Source organism: Erinaceus europaeus, chromosome 18 (assembly GCF_950295315.1).
Source record: "Erinaceus europaeus chromosome 18, mEriEur2.1, whole genome shotgun sequence".
Classification (NCBI taxonomy): domain Eukaryota; kingdom Metazoa; phylum Chordata; class Mammalia; order Eulipotyphla; family Erinaceidae; genus Erinaceus; species Erinaceus europaeus.
Window position 1 is genome coordinate 40274116 of NC_080179.1, and position 19275 is coordinate 40293390.

Sequence of the window (19275 nt, forward strand, 5' to 3'; positions counted from 1 at the left end):
ATAGTCAACGACTGCCACTTCTCCAGATTCAAAGGAGGTCTCGAAACTTTACATCAGGCTCAACCTGACGCTGTTGACTGGCTACGGAAGAAGGGCAAACGCTAGAAGAAGAAGCAGTGCATTCCAAATAGATGTCTGACAATTTCAGACTTCACGAATATTTAGTATCTAACCCAGTACTTGGAGGGTCCCGTTCACAGTAGAGTTATCCACAGACTCCTCAGACATAACACAGTCACCCTGCGGAGGCATCCAGTCTGGAAAGACCCCTGGATCAGGCTGATTCTGATATGTGTAAAATCAGTAACTTGCTAAGCAGGTGGTCATTCAGATACTGGATTTATATTTAGAATGTTTAGAAATTTGATTACTGCCCTATACATCCTAGAGCTTTTTACTAACATACCAATCTTGTCTTGCTTCCTGCTGAATCAGCTCTTCTGGAAGTCAGAATCTTTAATGACTTGTAAATAAAAAGCACTCTGACTGTGGAGGGTGGAGGACATACTTCCTCTGGATATTTGACTTGTGTCCAGGGAAGACAGCTCCAAGGCCTCACTTAGACACATATCTTATGTATCTCTAAGTCATCTGTTGGGATCCCACTTCACTGGTCCCACAAACATATAACACAACATTCTTCTTTCTTTCTCTCTCTCTGAAGGGAAAGAAGTTGGCTCATTAACAGTAAACAAGAAAAAAAAACTTTGACTCCTAACAAAAGGACAGATTCTTAGAACTGAAGGTTGGGTTGAGATTCACCTGCTTCAATGTTCCTTGCCATGTCCTCATTTCATAAAATCACTTTTCCATGCAAATATTTCCTTGAACTTTGACAAGCTGATGATACGTGTGTGTGTGTGTGTGTGTGTGTGTGTGTGTGTGTGTGTGTGTGTGTGTGTGTGTGTGTTCCCTGTTCTGGTTTGTGGGAACTTATCTGGTTATTAGCACTTTAACCAGAAGTCTAAAGAAGTAGAGAAACCCTTATAATAAGAGGTTTTAGAAAATATAACTATTATAAAGTTATTATAAGGTTTTAGAGAGAAAAAGCAGATTACTTGAAGCTTCTGGTGGATTATGGATAACTGAGGAATTGACTCCAGAGCTGATAAAAGAGTGAAGGCATCTGAGCCCTAGTTCTGGAAGAGCCACTGAGTCCATATTAGAAAACACTGATGAAAACAAAAAGCAAACCAAAAAGGAAAAACAAAATTTTTCTGGATGACAATGGAAACTGTTATCTACTGTTAGATTTTTCTTTCAGTTCACAGCTTAAATCCTTAGATTTTTATTTTTAATATATACTTGGTCTCTAAATTGTCCTTTCTTTATCTTACACTCTTGGGCATTGACTCTGCACAGCAGATTAAAGCTCTTGGACTACCAGGGGACTTCTCTTACAGAATTCACTGGTCTTATTTTCACACTGGACGCAGATAACATTCTCTACTCTAAATACATATTGTCTTTGCCTGAGAGAACATCATCCCCATCTGTTGTTCATTCTGCATCTGTTTGTTTCCTTATTCTTACATATTTTGTTGTTCCTGCCCTCTCCTCAAACTTCTATACTCTACAGTTGGGACATCAGAGGACTCTATTTCCTGTTTTCTTCTCTTTTGTAGCTACACATTTTTATAACTCAGCTCATTTCCTAACTAGGAATTGAACCTAGACTGTGGAAGTAAGAGCATCAAATCACAGCTGGTAGAATACCAGGGAACCATATTGTTGTCAAAATTAGGAGATGCATCTGGTTGGCCATAGCACCCACATTATTTTAATGTCATATGATTTGCAAAGTTTTCACCTAAAAAAATCAATTTAAAAAGTCCAAAATTCCTTCTTGATCAGAACACTACAAAAATGGACTAGACAGAAAATTTCTTAGCCTAGTGGAATCAGGAATACAGGAAACCACAGCCAACATCATACTAGATGGTGAGAAGCTGAAAGCATTCCCACTTAGATCAGATACTAGGCAGGGCTGTCCACTATCACCATTACTATTCAACATAGTGTTGGAAGTTCTTGCCATAGCAATCAGGAAGAAGCAAGGAATTAAAGGGATACAGATTGGAAAAGAAAATGTCAAATTCCTATTTGTGGATGATATGATAGTATACATACAGAAACCTAAAGAATCCAGCAGAAAGTTCTTGGAAATTATCAGGCAATATAATAAGGTGTCAGGCTACAAAATTAACATACAAAAATCAATAACATTCCTTTATATTTGAGAGTCCAGTGCTTTATCCACTGAGCAACCTGCCAGACCACCTTTTTTTTAAAAAAAAAAAAAGATTTTATGTATTTATTATGAGAAAGATAGGAGAAAGTAAACCAGACATTACTCTGGTACTTGTGCTGCCAATGATTGACCTCGGGACCTCATGCCTTGAGATGCCAAGCATTCGTTCATGCAAACATTAAATCAGGAGAAGTAGAACCTCATGCCTTGAGAGTCCAAGCATTCGTTCATGCAAACATTAAATCAGGAGAAACAGAAATCCAGAAATCAGTCCCATTGTCTATAGTTGCAAAAACAAACATCTAGGAATAAATCTAACATAAGAAATGAAAGATCTGTGGTCCGGGAGGTGGTGAAGTGGATAAAGCACTGGATTTTCTAGCATGAGGTCCTGAGTTCAATCCCTGGCAGCACATGTGCCAGAGTGGTGTCTGGTTCTTTCTCTCTCTGCCTATCATACTCATAAATAAATAAATTCTTTAAAAAGTGAAAGATTTGTATACTGAAAATTATGAGTCTATATTCAAAGAATTATAAATGGATACAAAGAAGAATTAGCATCATCAAAGTTACTATTCTACCCAGGGCCATATTCAAATTTAATGCAATCCCTTCAAGCCTCCATCAATTTTTTAAAAGAATAGAACAAAAGCTACAAACTTTTATTTGGAACCAGACAACACATAGAATTGCCAAAACTTGTGAAAAAAAAAAGACTTATCATACTCCAAGATCTTATACTATATTGTAGGGCTATTGTAATCAAGAATTTCTGATACTAGAATAAAAATAAGCATGCTAACCAGTGAAATAGAATTGAGAATCAAGGCATAATCCCCTATACCTATTGACATCTAATTTTTGACAAGGGTGCCCAAACAATTAAATTTAGAAAGGAGAGTTTCTTCAACAAATGGTGTTGAGAAAATTGGGTTGAAACATGCATAAGAATGAAACATGAAACTGAACAACTACATTTCACGATACACAAAAGTAAAATCTAAATGGGTCAAGGACTTAGATATTAGATCAGAAACTATCAAATACTTAGAGGAAAGTATTGGAAGTATTTTTTTTTCATTGAAATGTTATAGGCCTCATAAATAATATAAATCCAATTGCAAGGAAGACTAAAACAAAAGTAAACTAACAGGACTGTATCAAGTTAAAAAGATTTGCACAGCAAAAGAAACCACCACCCAAACAAAGAGACTCAATACAGAATGCAAGAAGATCTTTACAAGCCATACACCAGAGAAAAAGCTAATAACCGAAATATATAAAGACTTTACCAAACTCAGCAATGAAAAAAATAAATGGTTTCATGCAAAAATGGAGAGGGGATGTGAGCAGAATATTCAGCAAAGAAGAAATGCAAATGGCCAACAGACTTATGAAAAAATGTTCTGAGACATTGATCGTCAAAAAATACAAATAAAGACAACAGTGAGATGTTACTTCACTCATGTTAGACTGTCATACATCAGAAAAGATAATAACAAATGCTAGAGAGGTTGTGGGGACAAAGGAACTTTCCTACTGCTGGTGGGAATGTAAATTGCTCCAAGCACTATACAGTGAAGCTTGGATAACTCTCAGAAATGGATCAACCCTATGACCTTGCAATTCTTCTCCTGAGGATATATCCTAAGGAACCAAACATACCCACCCAAAAATATCTTTGTATACCTATGTTCATAGCAGCACAATATGTTTTATGTAATAGGCAAAATCTGTAACAAACCTTGGTGTCCAACAAAAGATGAGTGACTGAGAACATTGTGGTATGAATACACAATATAATACTACTCAGCTATTAAACATGATGAATTTACCTTCTTTGCCTCATCTTGGATAGAGCTTGAAGGGATTATGTTAAGTGGTATAAGCCAGAAAGAGAAAGATGAATATGGAATGATATCATTCATAGACAGGAGTTGAGAAATAAGAACAGGGAAGGGAAACAAGAAGTAGAACATGTACTGGGCTTAGTGTATTGCACCAAAGTAAGAGATATAAAAGTGGGGGTGGGGGGTGGCTGGTTCATGATGGTAGAGGAGGGCCTAGGCTGGTGGTGAGAATGTTTTGTAGAAAACATAGAAATTTGGGCCTATGGTAGCAGAGCGGGTTAAGCACACATGGTGCGAAGCGCAAGGACCCTGCATAAGGAGCCCTGTTCGAGCCCCCGGCTCCCCACCTACAGGGAGGTCACGTCACAAGTAGTGAAGCAGGTCTTTAGGTTAATATCTTTCTCTCCCTCCTCTATCTCCCCTCCTCTCTACATTTCTCTCTGTCCTATCCAACAATAATGACAGCAATACGAACAATAATAATAACAGCAGCAATGACGATAAACAAAAAGAGAAAAAATAGCCTCCAAGAGCAGTGGATTCACAGTGTAGGTATGGAGCCCCAGTGATAACCCTGAAGGCAAAAAAAAAAAAAAGAAAAAAGAAAAAAAACATAAATTTTACACATATACAAACAACTGTACAGACTTTAAGCCATTAATTCCTCCCCCCAAAATAAGTTTACTCTTAATCTCCATTAGGCATTAAGTATGTGTGGTGAATGGGCTCACTGTCCAGGAAGTCCAGACCATTGTTTACATTAGAGTCTGAGCTGGTTGACCCAGAATTCACCCCCTTTCCTGGGGGAGAAGTTATGTAGGTCCCTCCTGACCTCATGAACTTATGCTGGATGTGATTCCATGGATTGATGGAGTACATGCTACTCCATTCCCTTAAAACAAAGGCCAAGAATTATTATGTATGGCTGATTTGAAACCCAATACAAATACCTTAATTTTACTGAAATGCTCCCTTACCCCCTGCCCCGAAGTGCCTGTAATTTACCCTCAGAGAAGAATGCATTGTGAGCTCATGACCAAGCCTACATTTATGTTATAAGGTAACATTCCAGTTGTGATCAAATATGTTGTAGGTCAAGATGTAATTATGTATTGTGTTTGGGTTAATGATTACCTCAACCTTCTCTCTGGACTATGGGTATATCTGCTTGCTTGTATCCCTCAACAAAGGAGTCAACCCTCAGAGACTTCTTCCAGAGCTGGGTGTGTCTGGCCTGACTTTCCTCTCCCTGAGTATGTCACCCTCAACACCAGAGCCCCCCTGTGACCCCCAGGGGCCGCTCTGATCCCCTGCCACCACTGGAAAGAGAGGTGGGGGACCCGGAGCTACCATAAGTATTGGTAAGAAATTAGTTCAGTGTTTCCCTCCATGTTTCCCTCGGAAAAATGTTCAAAGTTATTAAGGATAGAATAGGGATTGACTTTTTCTAAATAGGATATGAACTACAGTCTTAAGTGGAGGGTCAGGTAGAATCATTCATTTTTCATATTTATCAACAGGAAAAGTTTGTGCATACACTATTCTGAACAATTAATTTTTTTTTAATTTTTTATTTAAGAAAGGATTAGTGAACAAAAACATAAGGTAGGAGGGGTACAACTCCACACAATTCCCACCACCCAATCCCCATAACCCACCCCCTCCCATGGTAGCTTTCCCATTCTTTATCCCTCTGGGAGCATGGACCCAGGGTCATTGAGGGTTGCAGAAGGTAGAAGGTCTGGCTTCTGTAATTGCTTCCCCGCTGAACATGGGCGTTGACTGGTCGGTCCATACTCCCAGTCTGCCTCTCTCTTTCCCTAGTAAGGTGTGTCTCTGGGGAAGCTGAGCTCCAGGACACATTGGTGGGGTCTTCAATCCCTTAACAAGACAGGAGAAAATAAAATCACCTGACGAAAATTAAGATACAGCTATCACTGGTGTAAAGACACAGAGGTTACTCTTATATTGTCATCTAGGATATTGGGATGCTAAAACGTGATTTCTGGGCATGTTTAAGGGCTCTTTGGAGGCCATGGTCCTAATCCTAGACCATAATGTGAATTTTGTCAGTCTTATGGTATTGGCTGGCACTCTCCACAGTTTGTATCAATCAGTGTAAATTCCTGGAGTGCTTGCCACTTTTTTACTTTAAAAAAAATAGCTTTGCTGGTATTCTTTTGGACTCTCTGAATACTTTCTTTTCTCTTTTCCAACTGAACAACTGTAGACATTTCAAGACTCAGTTTCTTCTTAACCTCTTTTAGGCACTAAGTATTGATGCTCAAGTATGATCAGTGTTTTCCTCCCCTGCACATGTCTATCCTCACCAACAATTTATTTCATCTTTACCTGTATATCCTCACTATCATACTCTATGTGAGATTGTTCAAATGTGAGCAAACATCAGAATCATCTGATGCTTCCCTTGAGAAAAAAAAAAAAGCAGGGGAGTCGCTTCACAGGTGGTGAAGCAGGTCTGCAGGTGTCTATCTTTCTCTCCTCCTCTCTGTCTTCCCCTCCTCTCTCCATTTCTCTCTGTCCTATCCAACAACGACAACAACAATAATAACTACAACAATAAAATAACAAGGGCAACAGAAGGGAATAAATAAAATAAAAAATAATAATAAAGCTCTTGATTAATTAAACTTGATATCAAACACGCAGCTTGGTGTTTCTGACAAATCCCAGTGAGTCTGATCCTAGTGAGAAATATGGAAGACATGTTGAGAGTTCTGAGAATCTAGAATTTCAAAGGCTAGGGTCAAGTATCACTTATACAAACCTAGAAATTCACTGCATGATTGGCTTGGGGGTGGAGCTCAGAAAAAGCTTTCTTAATCAGCCAAGACACATTTATCTGAATGAAAAGAAGAGATATTAGTTACCTGAATTGTAAACTCTCTTCCTTCTCGACTCATCTTCAAGTTGTGCATCTGTCTGTTGGCAAAGTTCTCTACATCGATGGTGAATACATGAACTTCTTCCCTGTTTATTTGATAGCGAACTTGTAAGCTTCCTTGAAGGAAAAAAAAATATTATAAGTTAGATTTAAAATTAGGGCCCACAAAGTACAAAAGTATGATGGATTTTCTTTAAGTTGATCAATCCTGTTTCATAAGGACCTTTTTCTCAATCCTTTAATCATTTAAACATTTAAGTGGTAATATAGATGCTGTTATTAAAGTATGTAAATCCATAGAGAATACCCTTGAGCATAGCTACAAAATGTAAGTTCATGCCTATGCATATGTATGCATATATAAATATTTATTTATTATCAAAGACCAACTCAGAAAACAAAAGAACAACTTTTGTGATTGTATTTTGAGAAAATGCGATTAAATTTGGGGGCCAAGTTGGGGCAAATGTGGTTAAGCACACACATTACATGTTGCAGAAGGGCCCAGGTTCAAGTCCCTGGTCCCCACCTGCAGGGGGAAAGCTTCACAAGTGGTAAAGCAGTGCTCATGTTGTATTTTTGTCTCTCTCTCCCTCTTTATCTCTCCTCTGCTCCTTTAAATTTCTCCCTGTCTCTATCCAATAATACATAATACTGTTAAAATTATACAATTAAGTTCTTTCTGTGCTCTTCAATTTGTACCTCATTTTTTAATTTATTTTATTTTTCTGCTGTGGAATTTCAGGCTATGTGCTAGTAAGATTATAACATGATGTGTAAATCAGACTAAGAAAAATAGTTGAAGATGAAGGTCCATTGTCCACCAGCATCAGATAACAGAAGAGGGTCGTTATTAGGAGCCTTGTTCTCCTTGGTTCCTTTTCTTCATTTGGTTCTAAAGCTTTCAGGTTTACAATAAAGTCTGTTGATTGTTTTGCCACTTAAAAAGTACTCACTGATTTCTAGTGCTAGTTTATTCAGTGCTAGGAGGACTTGGTAAGGGGTGGTATTACAGACACATGGATAGAAGACAAGGAGTTCCTGACAGGTCTTGCAATATACATATCATGCCTTAGTGGACTGGTGAGTTCCATGATCTGCTAGAATCCTTCCAATTCTAAGAATTTGGGTATTTGATGTATCTAGTTTTGTCATTTCTGTGGATCCACTGCTCCAGGCTGACATTTTATAAATATATAGAAAGGAAAATACCACAGCATGAAGCTTCTTCCTTCAATATGATGGGGACCTGCCTCAGATCTGTAATCTGGGAGATATTTAACTCAATTTAATAAAGATTTAATAACTCAATTTAATAAGATATTTAACTTAATTTAATAAAGCTAATCAACATGTGGCAGCTGTCTTGCAGGCATGATGAAATCTACAGTATCTTTTTCCCTTTCTTTTCATACTTAAGATCACTTAGACTCTTTTACCACTGAGTCATTTTGGTTTATATATATCCACATATTCTACAAGTATTTTTCCTTTCTAAAAAACAGTTCTGCTCTTATACATCCTTACTGATACCTGTGTCACAACCATTCACCTTAGGTGTCAATAAATTCAACAGAGACCTCAGCTGTTGAAGTGTTCTGAAGCTTCCCTTAACACCCTGTTTGTGTGTAAAAGGCCTCAATCAGTGTTTCTAGAATTACTCATGTATTGATCTACCTTCATAAGAGATTTGATGCAATCAATGCCTCCCAAAGTATCCCAACGGGACATTCTGACATCTCTCACTAACTCATTGTCACATAACTCAGAGGAGAAGAAACCTAAATGCAAGGCATTTGAAAATAAGTTTCACGGGGTTATGTGCACATGGCACGAAGCACAAAGACAGGTTCAAGGATCCTGGTTCGAGCCCTGGGCTCCCAACCTGCAGGGGGTGTTGCTTCACAATCAGTAAAATAGCTGTGCAGGTGTCTGTCTTTCTCTCTCCCTCTCTGTCTTCCCCTCCTCTCTTGACTTCTCTTGGTCCTATCCAACAACAACAATAGCAATAACAATAACAACATGGGCAACAAAATGGGAATAACAGCCTCCAGGAGCAGTGGATTCATAGTGCAGCCACTGAACCCCATCCATAACCCTGAAGGCAAAGATAAAAGAAAATAAGAGAAAAGAAAAGAAAGAAAAGAAAAGAAAAGAAAAGAAAAGAATGTGCACTTAGCCATGTGCACTTAACCCGCTGCACTACCACCCAGCTCCCTATCAAAGTTTATTTTAAAAAAGCATTTAAATGAAATTACAAGGGATTTACTTCAAAGTGCAAAGGATGAAGTCATTTTCTCTCAAACTCCTTTGCAGTTTTATGGACTATGTTATGACTTTTTGGCTTGAGTTCCTGCTTAGGACTCCAAGCACTTTGATCCACCAAATACTCTCCATGACTTGCCCCTTGTTACTGCTAAGGGTTTTTATCTCCTTTTTTATGCACATGGGCTTGCTTTATATACCTAGCCAATTGGTTTGCAAATTGGCTTCAAATTTATTTTAAGTGGAAACTTCAGTAAGGACTAGTATAGAAACAGGAAAATATGTAGCCAGTTGAGTTAAAGGAGGAGTGGGAGACTAGTTCTAGGCTGTACTGCCATTACCCTCTGTCACAAACCATAACTCTCCCTAAACCTCATACTGGCTAACAGAATTCCTTAACCTCCCTTTCTCTCTCTTTTTTTTTTTTACTTTTTAAAAATTTATTTATGAAATGGACCAAAAAGACCATAGGATAAGAGAGGTACACTTGCACAAAATTCCCACCACCAGAACTCTGTATCCCATCCCCTGCCCTGATATCTTTCCTATTCTTTAACCCTCTGAGAGTAATACTGAAGGCTCAGGATTCCATTAAGGCCTCATCTATCAACACTCGGTGTCTTAATAATTATATCCAGTGTTACAATTCCACTTAATCTCACTGATTTCCTAGGGCTTTGACATTTGTATTTCCAGAGGCAAGAAATTTAAGTAGCATCATCTATGAACTCCAGGGAAAAGTCTTTGTCTCTCCAAAGTATCTAGTAGTTACTGACAATACTTGGGATTCTTTGACTAGTAGCTTAATTATCCCAATTCTTTTCCTCTATTGATATGTTGTCTCTCTATATATATCTGTGAATTTATATTCCTTTTCTCTACATATTCCTATAAACACACCCATAGTTTTGTTTAGGCTCCACTCAGTTCCAACATAAATTTATTTTACTTTCACTAAATATGACTGCTTTCACCCTATGATCCCTACATGTGGGGAGTGAGGGCTTGAAGCTGAGTTTTTGTGCATCTTAATATGTGCACTCAGCTAGGTACGTCACCACATATTGTCCATATAATGCCACTACATTATTATTTTATGCTAATTCCACACTTGGGGGATTTTAGTTTGTCTAACATGTCAGATATTGAAAGATGTAGTTACTTATCTAAAGTAAGAGAGAAAGTAGGCAGATAAACACACCAGAGCACTACTGGGCTCTCACAAAAGGTGGCAGCAGAGAAAAATCATATTTTCTGGGGTCTCAGACATGAAAGTTCTGTGCTCTAATATGCTGGTCAGATGATTTTTTTGACAGTGTTTTAGATAGAAGGTGAGAGAGAGAGAGAGATGGAAAGAGAGGCAGAACAAGAGAAATGCCTTCGGATTTTTCTACTGCTCATGGCTAGAGGCGTGAAGCCAAGTCCTAGTGCTTGTTAAACTGTGCCTTCTATCAGATTAATTATCTGCCAGATTCCTGCCCTTCTTTATCTTACTATTTAATGTTACCATTTAAAGACTAATTTATTTGGGGGATGGGTGGTAGTATACTTGGTTAAACATATGTGTTACCATATATAAGAACCAAGGTTCAAGCCCCTGCTCCCCATCTGTAGTAGGATAGCTTCACAAGGATGAAGCAGTGTTGCAGGTGTCTCTCTATCTCTTCTTTCTTCTCCATTCCCTTTCTCTCTGCCTTATAAAATAAATAAAGTATAAGTATCAGGCATGTTGCACCAGGTTAAGTGCACACATTACAGTGCACGAGGACCTGGATTGAAGGTCCTGGTCCCTACCTGCAAGGGGAAAGCTTGAGGATTGGTGAAGCAAGGCTGCAGGTTTCTCTCTGTCTCTTCCCCTCTCTATCTCCTCCTCCTCTCTCAGTTCTCTCTCTCTCTCTCTCTCTCTCTCTCTCTCTCTCTATATATATATATATATATATATATATATATGCAACAATAAATAAATAAAAATAGATTTTAAAAAGGAAATCATCTAAAGTGGATAAAGTTAAGAAAAGACTTATTTAAAAAACACTGAATTTAATTTCATGAAAAACAGACCAGAACATTGCTCATACTTAACATATAATGATTCAGAGACCGAATCAGGGACCTCCGGGGTCTCAGATACTAGGCTAGTATGATATTGCTGAATGCCTTCCAGGTTCTTGATTGGATGTTTTAATTATCAGTCATTTTTCACAGAACTTCCCTTTAACCTGACTGTGACTATCATTTCCCTGAGGGATTGTAGCTGTGCCTTGAATCTCTTCCTCAGCACACCATGTATGAAGATAAAGCATTTAATAAAATCCTCTGAATAAAGACCTGTGTCTGCATGATAATAACACTTAGTTAAATTTGCCAGAGAAAATACTAAAATACAATTTGTATCCCATTCTGAATTCAGAATCAGTTGTCCAGAGCCTGTCCTCAAATCACTGCATGCACTTTTCATGCAAAATTTAATGAGATTTCTACAAACTAAAATGCATTATATTTTTATGCTTTTTGGGAAAATATATTATTACTTGCTGTTTAAAAAATGCAGACTAGGTTGAAGATAGTCTTTTTTTTTTTTTTTTTTTTTTGGCAAAGTCAAGCATTAAGTTGTACACCATAGTTTCTATCTTGAGCAAGGTAAGGACAGATTAGCACTGCTAAGAATCAGCTCTCCTAAAGAAAATACTCTCAGCTCTTAATGAAAATCTCATGAGTCAGTAACTGTAAGGCTCTGAGCATTCCCAGACCCACTCAGCTGTGATGGTTTTCGGGAGCTCAGTTCATTCCTTATTCAAAAGAACCTTGAGAATTCTCAGGAGAAGTAATAAACAGGTACCACCCTATTCACCAATGGGTTCTGTGTTTGTTCATTCAGTCCTATTCTAAGCTTCTTAATAAGCAGCAATTATCTTCTTCTATTTCAGTGCTTCTGTTTATGTCTGCACAATATATTGTACAGCCTGTCTTAACTTCAACTAAAAAGTCATTTGCATAGAAAAAGAGCCCCATTACTGGAAATAAATGCAGACCTGTTACCCCTTTCCCATGGTTCTCCATCTAAAGTCATTGCTTCCCTATAGCCTGTATGATAGAACAGCAGTCTTTTTATTTCCTCAACAAAAGAAAGGTGCATTGAATTATAACATTAGAAATACCTTCATTTAATGTTTTATTTAAAGATAGGACCATCTGGTTCAAGCTTGTCCTCTGAATTCTTTTAGAATATGTAAGAAAAAATTATATATATATATCCCAGAAAACTCCATGGGAGCGGTTGGCAACTGCTTTATGTTCAGAGATCTCATTGAACATCTAAAGATGTATTTTTCTGGATTAGATCCAATTAGAACTCACTTAATTTTAAAATTTATTTGCTCTTATTTGTATATGCTTAACGAGTTTGGAAACAATAGTCATTAGAACTCATACTAATAGTAACTTGTCTTTAAAGTGTTCAGAATGCAGCAGTTTTGTGGCATTTATGTTAATATTTTATAAGCCAAAAATTGACATGGAAGAAAGAGAGATAGATAAAGAGAGATAGAGACAGACCTTCAGCGCTGCTTCACCACTTGTAAAGCTTTCCTCCTGCAGGTGAGGACTAGATTCTGGAACCTGAGTCCTCGAGCATTATAACATGTGTGCTCAACCAGGTGTGCCACCACCCAGCCCCAGAAAGTTGATTTGTATCTGAAAGATGCACTCAAAAAAGAGGGTGGAAGTGGGGTTTATTATGTCCCTATTCTAGGTTAAGCCATCAGGTTATTTTTTATCATATATTATTTATTTATAAATACTACCATATATTACTTATTTATTTGTCTCCAGTCACTGGTGCTCAGTGATGACACTACAAATCCACTGTTTCTGGGGGCCTAATTTATGTATTTATTTTCCTTTTCATTTGATAGGACAGAAAGAAATTGAGAGAGGAAGAGAAGATAGAGAGTGGGAAAGAATGATATATACCTGTAGACCTTCTTCACCACTCATGAAGAGTCCCACTGAAGGTGGGGAGTCAGGGACTCGAACCCAGGTCTGTGCACTTAACCAGGTGCATCACTACCTGGCCCCTTTTTATTTTATTATTTTTATTATTATCTTTATTTATTGCATAGAGACAGCCAGAAATAGAGAAGAAATAGAGTGTTAGAGAGGGAGAGAGTCAGAGAGACATCTGCAGCACTGTTTCTCCACTTGCAAAGCTTTTCCTCTGCAGGTGGGGAATGGGAGCTTGAACCCAGATTCAAGCACTGTAACATGTGCACTGTAACATGTGCGCTGTGACATGTGCATTAACCAGGTGCACCAATACCTGGCCCCCAGGGTATCAGGTTCTTGTGAGGGACTATAGTGGTCTTTGAGGATATCTCAGTCTCTTCCTCCCTGACAACCCCAGGTGAGAATCATACCCTAAACCAACAAGCCACTCAGATTCTTAATCCATTTGTGGATCCTTGCCAAAAAGCTTCTCTGAGTTTTTTGCCCCTATCTCTCATATCAACCAGAAACTTCACTGAGTCAGTCTGTGCCCTAGCATTGCTTTATGTCATTTTATTGTAATATTTATTAGTTAGTGAGATAGACATAATGAGAGAGAGAGAGAGAGAGAGAGAGAGAGAGCGCTTCACTCTGGTACAGGCTCCACTGGGTAATAAACTCCAGGCCTCAAGCTTGAGAACCCTACTATTCATTCCTTTGCAACCACCCAGACCACAGCAATGATTGTTTCAATAGCTATTATTTTATTTGAAAAATAATAACCAAAAAGAAACATACAGAAACAGAAAATCTACTCAAAGTCTCAGTTATAACATGAGACTTTGAAATGAATGTTTCTAATGCCTCCTCTAAATCCCATCTTTGACCTGGGATAAGTAAGAAGTTAGGAGTGGTGGACTCTGCAGGTTGATCGAAGATAGAATGCAGAGAAAAAGCTGAAAAGAAGTCCATGATATTATCTCCATTTTTCTTTAACTTCTCCTTCCTTAGCACAGAATACTATAGCAGTGAGGCAACAGCACAGAGAAGCTGTTTCCTCCTGAAACATATAAACATGGTCAGACACTTACTCATACACAAGGGGACTTCACATATGATATATCTTTGTCAATTGTTCAGTTTACTTCTCACAAAGCTTTAAATATGCATGCTTATAATATAAAAGGGAAATTCCAGTCTCTACTGAGGTGGTCAATACCATACTATGTGCCTAAGACTTTGCAAATGTTAATAGTGGTAAGGGGACAGGGAGAGATAAGGGACTCCAGATAAGAAAGGGAGGATCCAGAAACTAGACAGATACAGTGAAAATGATATTTGAGGAGATGAGCCCATTCATGAGTCAGGAAAGCTTGGAAGAGTGAGGTTGTCCCTTCTCTTTCTGGCTCATCTCATTCAACAGGATACCCTCTAGTTCTGTCCAAGATTTGTCAAAGGAGAGGACTGTGTCATTTTTTTAATAGCACCGTAGTATTTATTTTTTTTTTTGCCTCCAGAGTTATTGCTGGGGTTTAGTGCCTGCATTATGAATCCTCTGCTCCTGGAGGCCATTTTTTTTCCTTTTGTTGCCCTTGTTGTTGTATCCTTGTTGCGGTTCTTATTGTTGATGTAGTTAATTGTTGGATAGGACAGAGAGAAATTGAGAGAGGAAGGTAAGACAGAGAGGGGGAAAGAAAGATAGACACCTGCAGACCTGCTTCACCGCCTGTGAAGAGACTCCCCTGCAGGTGGGGAGTGGGGCTCGAACTGGGGTCTTTATGCAGGTCCTTGCGCTTTGCTCCATGTGCGCCTAACCCACTGCGCTACCGCCCGACCCCCGCTCCATAGTATTTCTATTGATATTACAACTGTCACAGCGAAGAACCATAAGGTAAAACCCAAGGTGGCATTTGGACTAGGTGTGTTGTATTGCACCAAAACAAAAGACTCTGGGGGTGGAGGGAGAGTGGTGGGATGGGATGGAGTGATGCTGAGCTCCTGCTGGGTGACAGTGAGGAAGGATCTACCTTGGTTGAGAGAGAGTGTCTTGCAGCCACCTATAATGGGGAGATGAGAGGTTGTATTGATGTGTCATCAACTGTAATATAAACACCCCCCAATAAAGTGTAATGGAAGAAGAAGGACGAGGAGAGGGAGTAAGAAGAGGAGAAGGAGGAAGAGAAGGAGGCAAGGGAGCAGGAGGGAATGAGCAAGCCTGAATGAGAGAGAAGAAAAGGTAATTTAAATAAGAGTCAACAGAATTGATTTGCCACTTTGATTCTATATCTGGGGAGGTCTGATCTTCACTGATTCTACAACCCTTCTCACATCACATATTCCTTGTCTGTAGCAGTCACATTATCTCTCTTTTAATATTTTATCTTATTTAGTTAGTTTTGGATAGAAACAGAAAGGGATTGATAGGGAGTAGCAAGAGAACAAGGGAGAGAGAACGATAGACACCACTAGCACTGCTTCACTGCAGGTGAGGAACCCTGCTCTTGAACCTGAGACTTTGTGCACTGTAGCATGTACCTACTACTGGGCATGCTCGAGCCTTACCTCTAGATTATCTTTCAATTCTTCCCCACACACAGGCTTCACACAGGCTTCCCTTTTAGGAGTGCTTCTGCACACTTGAATTTCTCCCAAGTAGACCCAATCCTTCCGAAGCCAATAAGCCTTTCTCACTCTTGCTAGATCAGCACAACAGTTTTTCCCTTAGGGAAGCTTTTTTTTTTTTTTTTAACAACACCAGTCCCCAGTCTTAATGAGTTCTTACCGTCCCCTGAGTTTCCTCACATTCAATGTTTTGTAGCTTGAAACTGCTTCTGTTTGAGTTCTTTTTTATTTACCCTTTTGTTGCCCTTGTTTTTTTTATTGTTGCTGTAGTTATTATTGTTGTTGTCGATGTTGTTGTTAGATAAGACAGAGAGAATGGAAAGAGGAGGGGATGACAGAGGGTGAGAGAGAAAGACACCTGCAGACCTGCTTCACCGCCTATGATGCTGGGGGCTCGAACTGGGATCCTTACTCCTATCCCATAGCTTCATGCCACATGTGCTTAACCCGCTATGCTACTGCCCAACTTCTCTTGAGTTGTTCTTTTATCAATAAGTGATTCTTCTGATGTGCTGCAAACTCCAGGAACCCAGAAGTTGCTAGTCTCATATCTGGGTCTTCAGTAATTAATGCATCAAAGCTAGTGACACCCATGTCAGTTAGAAGAAACTCCTATTTACAGACTTTATTTTAGTTGTGTTTTTTTTTAAGCTACATTTACTGGCATCATATGGAGTCATGATTATTGCTCTGAGAATGAGTGTCTCTTAAGTGTTTACACTGGCTGGAGAGCAAAGAGCCACTCAGGACACAGTAGTTATAATAAGTAAATCACTTCCTAATTAATTAATAAAGGAGTTAATTTATAATATGGACTAAGATAAGCAACATGGGAAGTGAAAGAAAAGTTTTTAAATGGGAGAATAGCTTTGAAGCACTCAGTTTTGTGTGATATATTAATTAAAGATAAAAAACAAACAGCCGGAACTGTGCAGCAGAGATTCTGAATAAAACCAGAAGTTGGAAATGGAAATCTAAGTGTCCTTAGTAGGGAGATTATAGACTGCAACACTTAGATCACAGCCAGTCCTACATAATAACAAATCGTCTGAAAACAAGCTACAAATGGGGGCCAGGAGTGAGCTCGCTCAGTAGTGCACACATTTCCCAATGCTTGGGAATCAGGCTCAAGATCCTGGGCACCAAGAAGGAGCACCAAACATGGAATAGAAGGACTACACAGCAGTAAATAAGTGCTGTGTTGTCACTCCTATTGGCCTTATCTCCCTCCCCCACCCCACATGTTGAGAGAGAGAGAGAGAGAGAGAGAGAGAGAGAAATAGAGTTCCCTGTGAGCATCAGAATCTTACAGGATCAAAGCCACAGAAAAAAAAGCTCTGCTGGCAAAATAAATACTCAATCAAAATAAAAACAAGAAAGCTTTCAGATTTGTTTCCCCAGTCTGTAACTCAAATATTGGCTCCTTATAAGTGTAGAGACCAGCAAGCAAGGAAACACTAAGAGAAAATGGGGACCCAAATCCCTAAGGTAGGTTGAGACTGAAATATATTGATACTTATCTTGACAGAATGTTGAAATGTACCCTTTTTTGACAGCAAAAAATCTGTAGATAAATATTTTCTCAATAAAGTATTATTGGAGTTGGCGGGCAAAGTGTTATTTCTTCTTTATGTTTTAAATGTTTTTAATTTTTATTTATTCCCTTTTGTTGCCCTTGTTATTTTATTATTGTAGTTATTATTGCTGTTGTTATTGATGTTATCCTTGTTGGATAGGAAAGAGAGAAATGGAAGAGAGGAGGGAAAGACAGGGGAGAGAAAGATAAACACCTGCAGACCCGCTTCACACCCTGCAGGTGGGGAGCCGGGGGCTTGAACTGGGATCCTTATGCCTTCTTTATTTTTTAAAGTGTTCTTTCTTGATATGCCTCATCGCTTACCCCCTTTATTTTTGAGCCTGAATGACTGTCAACAGGTTTCCTGAGAGGCAGGCTGGGTCACAGTCATGATTAGTTCATTTGCTTATACCTGATTCCAAAGCTTTGCACATTAGCCAGGAGGCCCTGGGAAATCAAATAGAGTGCTGATACTTTATCTTCATTTCTTTGCAAAAGGGGTATAATCATAGCACTTGCTTCATGAATTGTGAGTACTAAAGCTGTAGTACATACTTTAAGAGTGCTTGCTACACAAAATTCAGACTCTAACATTCATACAGTATTATAATTATTACTATGATTATTATTTAATCTCTCTGAAACTACACTAGCAAACAATCCAAAAAGAAACTGGATACAGGACACATGGTTACCACTGTCATTATGATCATCATCATCATCATCCTAGTTAAGCTTGGAGTTAATTCTCTGTGTCTTCATTTTTACTATTGATACATGAATCTGAGAAGGTTCTGTTAACACAGTCTCTGTTTAGGAGTTCCATTTACACACCAGAGAATCGGAAAGAGGCAAGGGTGCCACAGAAGGCTGAAACAGTCACCTGGAGAGTTGAGCTCACTACCACCTGGTATCAATTGAATGTGTACAATTTGCTAGGCAGGTAGCAGCTTAGAATAATTTTGAAAGGTCTAATTCTCATCTTGAGTTCAAATTCTTGCCAACTGTAAAGGAAATTTTGGAATAGGTAGTTTCCTGGGAGAAACAGGTTCACATAGAAAATAACCTGTGGTTCTTCTTTATTTACTGTTTTGTACACCGAACTGGATCTAAAATATCACATTTGCTATATACTAATTCAATTGTAGTTGAATCCTTTACTAAACCAGAGGGGAGAAATTGCTCACTTAATTCTCCGGCTACTTTTCCTGGGTGGAGGACTAAAATTGTAAGCTGTGAAATAAAGAGCTTCTTGTTCTCTGCATGTTCTTCAGTTAGATCACTCCCATCAGTTGGAAAAGACATGCATTTATTTTAGTCAAAGATGAGACGTAATTACTAGGGTACTTCAAAGTCCACTCTTAACTCAGGATTGTTAAATTCTAGCCCATGCTTTGCTCACTTTCTCTGCCTTCATCTTTATATTAAAGTATGAAACTTTGTGATTGTCTAAAATCAGTGTAAAACAATGCTTTCCTACAAAAATCACTTATATCAGGGGCCAAGCGGTGGTGCACCTGTTTCAGCGCACCCATTACAGGGCACAAGGATCCAGGTTCAAGCTCTTGGTCCCCACCTGCATGGGGAAAGCTTCACGAGTGGTGAAGCAGTGTTGTAGGCATCTCTCTGTCTCTCTCCCTCTACCTCCCCCTCCTTTCTCAATTTCTCTCTGCCTCTATGCAATAATAAATAAATTAAACAAAAATTTTAATAAACACATCACTTACATCACCTATCTCATTTTATATTTTTAGTTTAACTAAGATATTTAGCAATGATGAGTATTTTTTAATTTTACTAACAGAATGAGTGACTTGACATA

At 38.6% G+C, this 19275-nt stretch overlaps 1 protein-coding gene across 1 annotated transcript in view; it reads right to left on the reverse strand.

Annotated features, from left to right (window-relative positions):
• The window catches only part of CNTNAP5 (contactin associated protein family member 5), a 956089-nt gene that overhangs the window by 63020 nt on the left and 873794 nt on the right, over positions 1-19275 (reverse strand). Inside the window, exon 20 of the mRNA XM_060177957.1 lies at positions 6993-7123. Within this exon, the coding sequence (XP_060033940.1) occupies positions 6993-7123 (131 nt within the window). The remainder of the gene's footprint in view (positions 1-6992; positions 7124-19275) is intronic.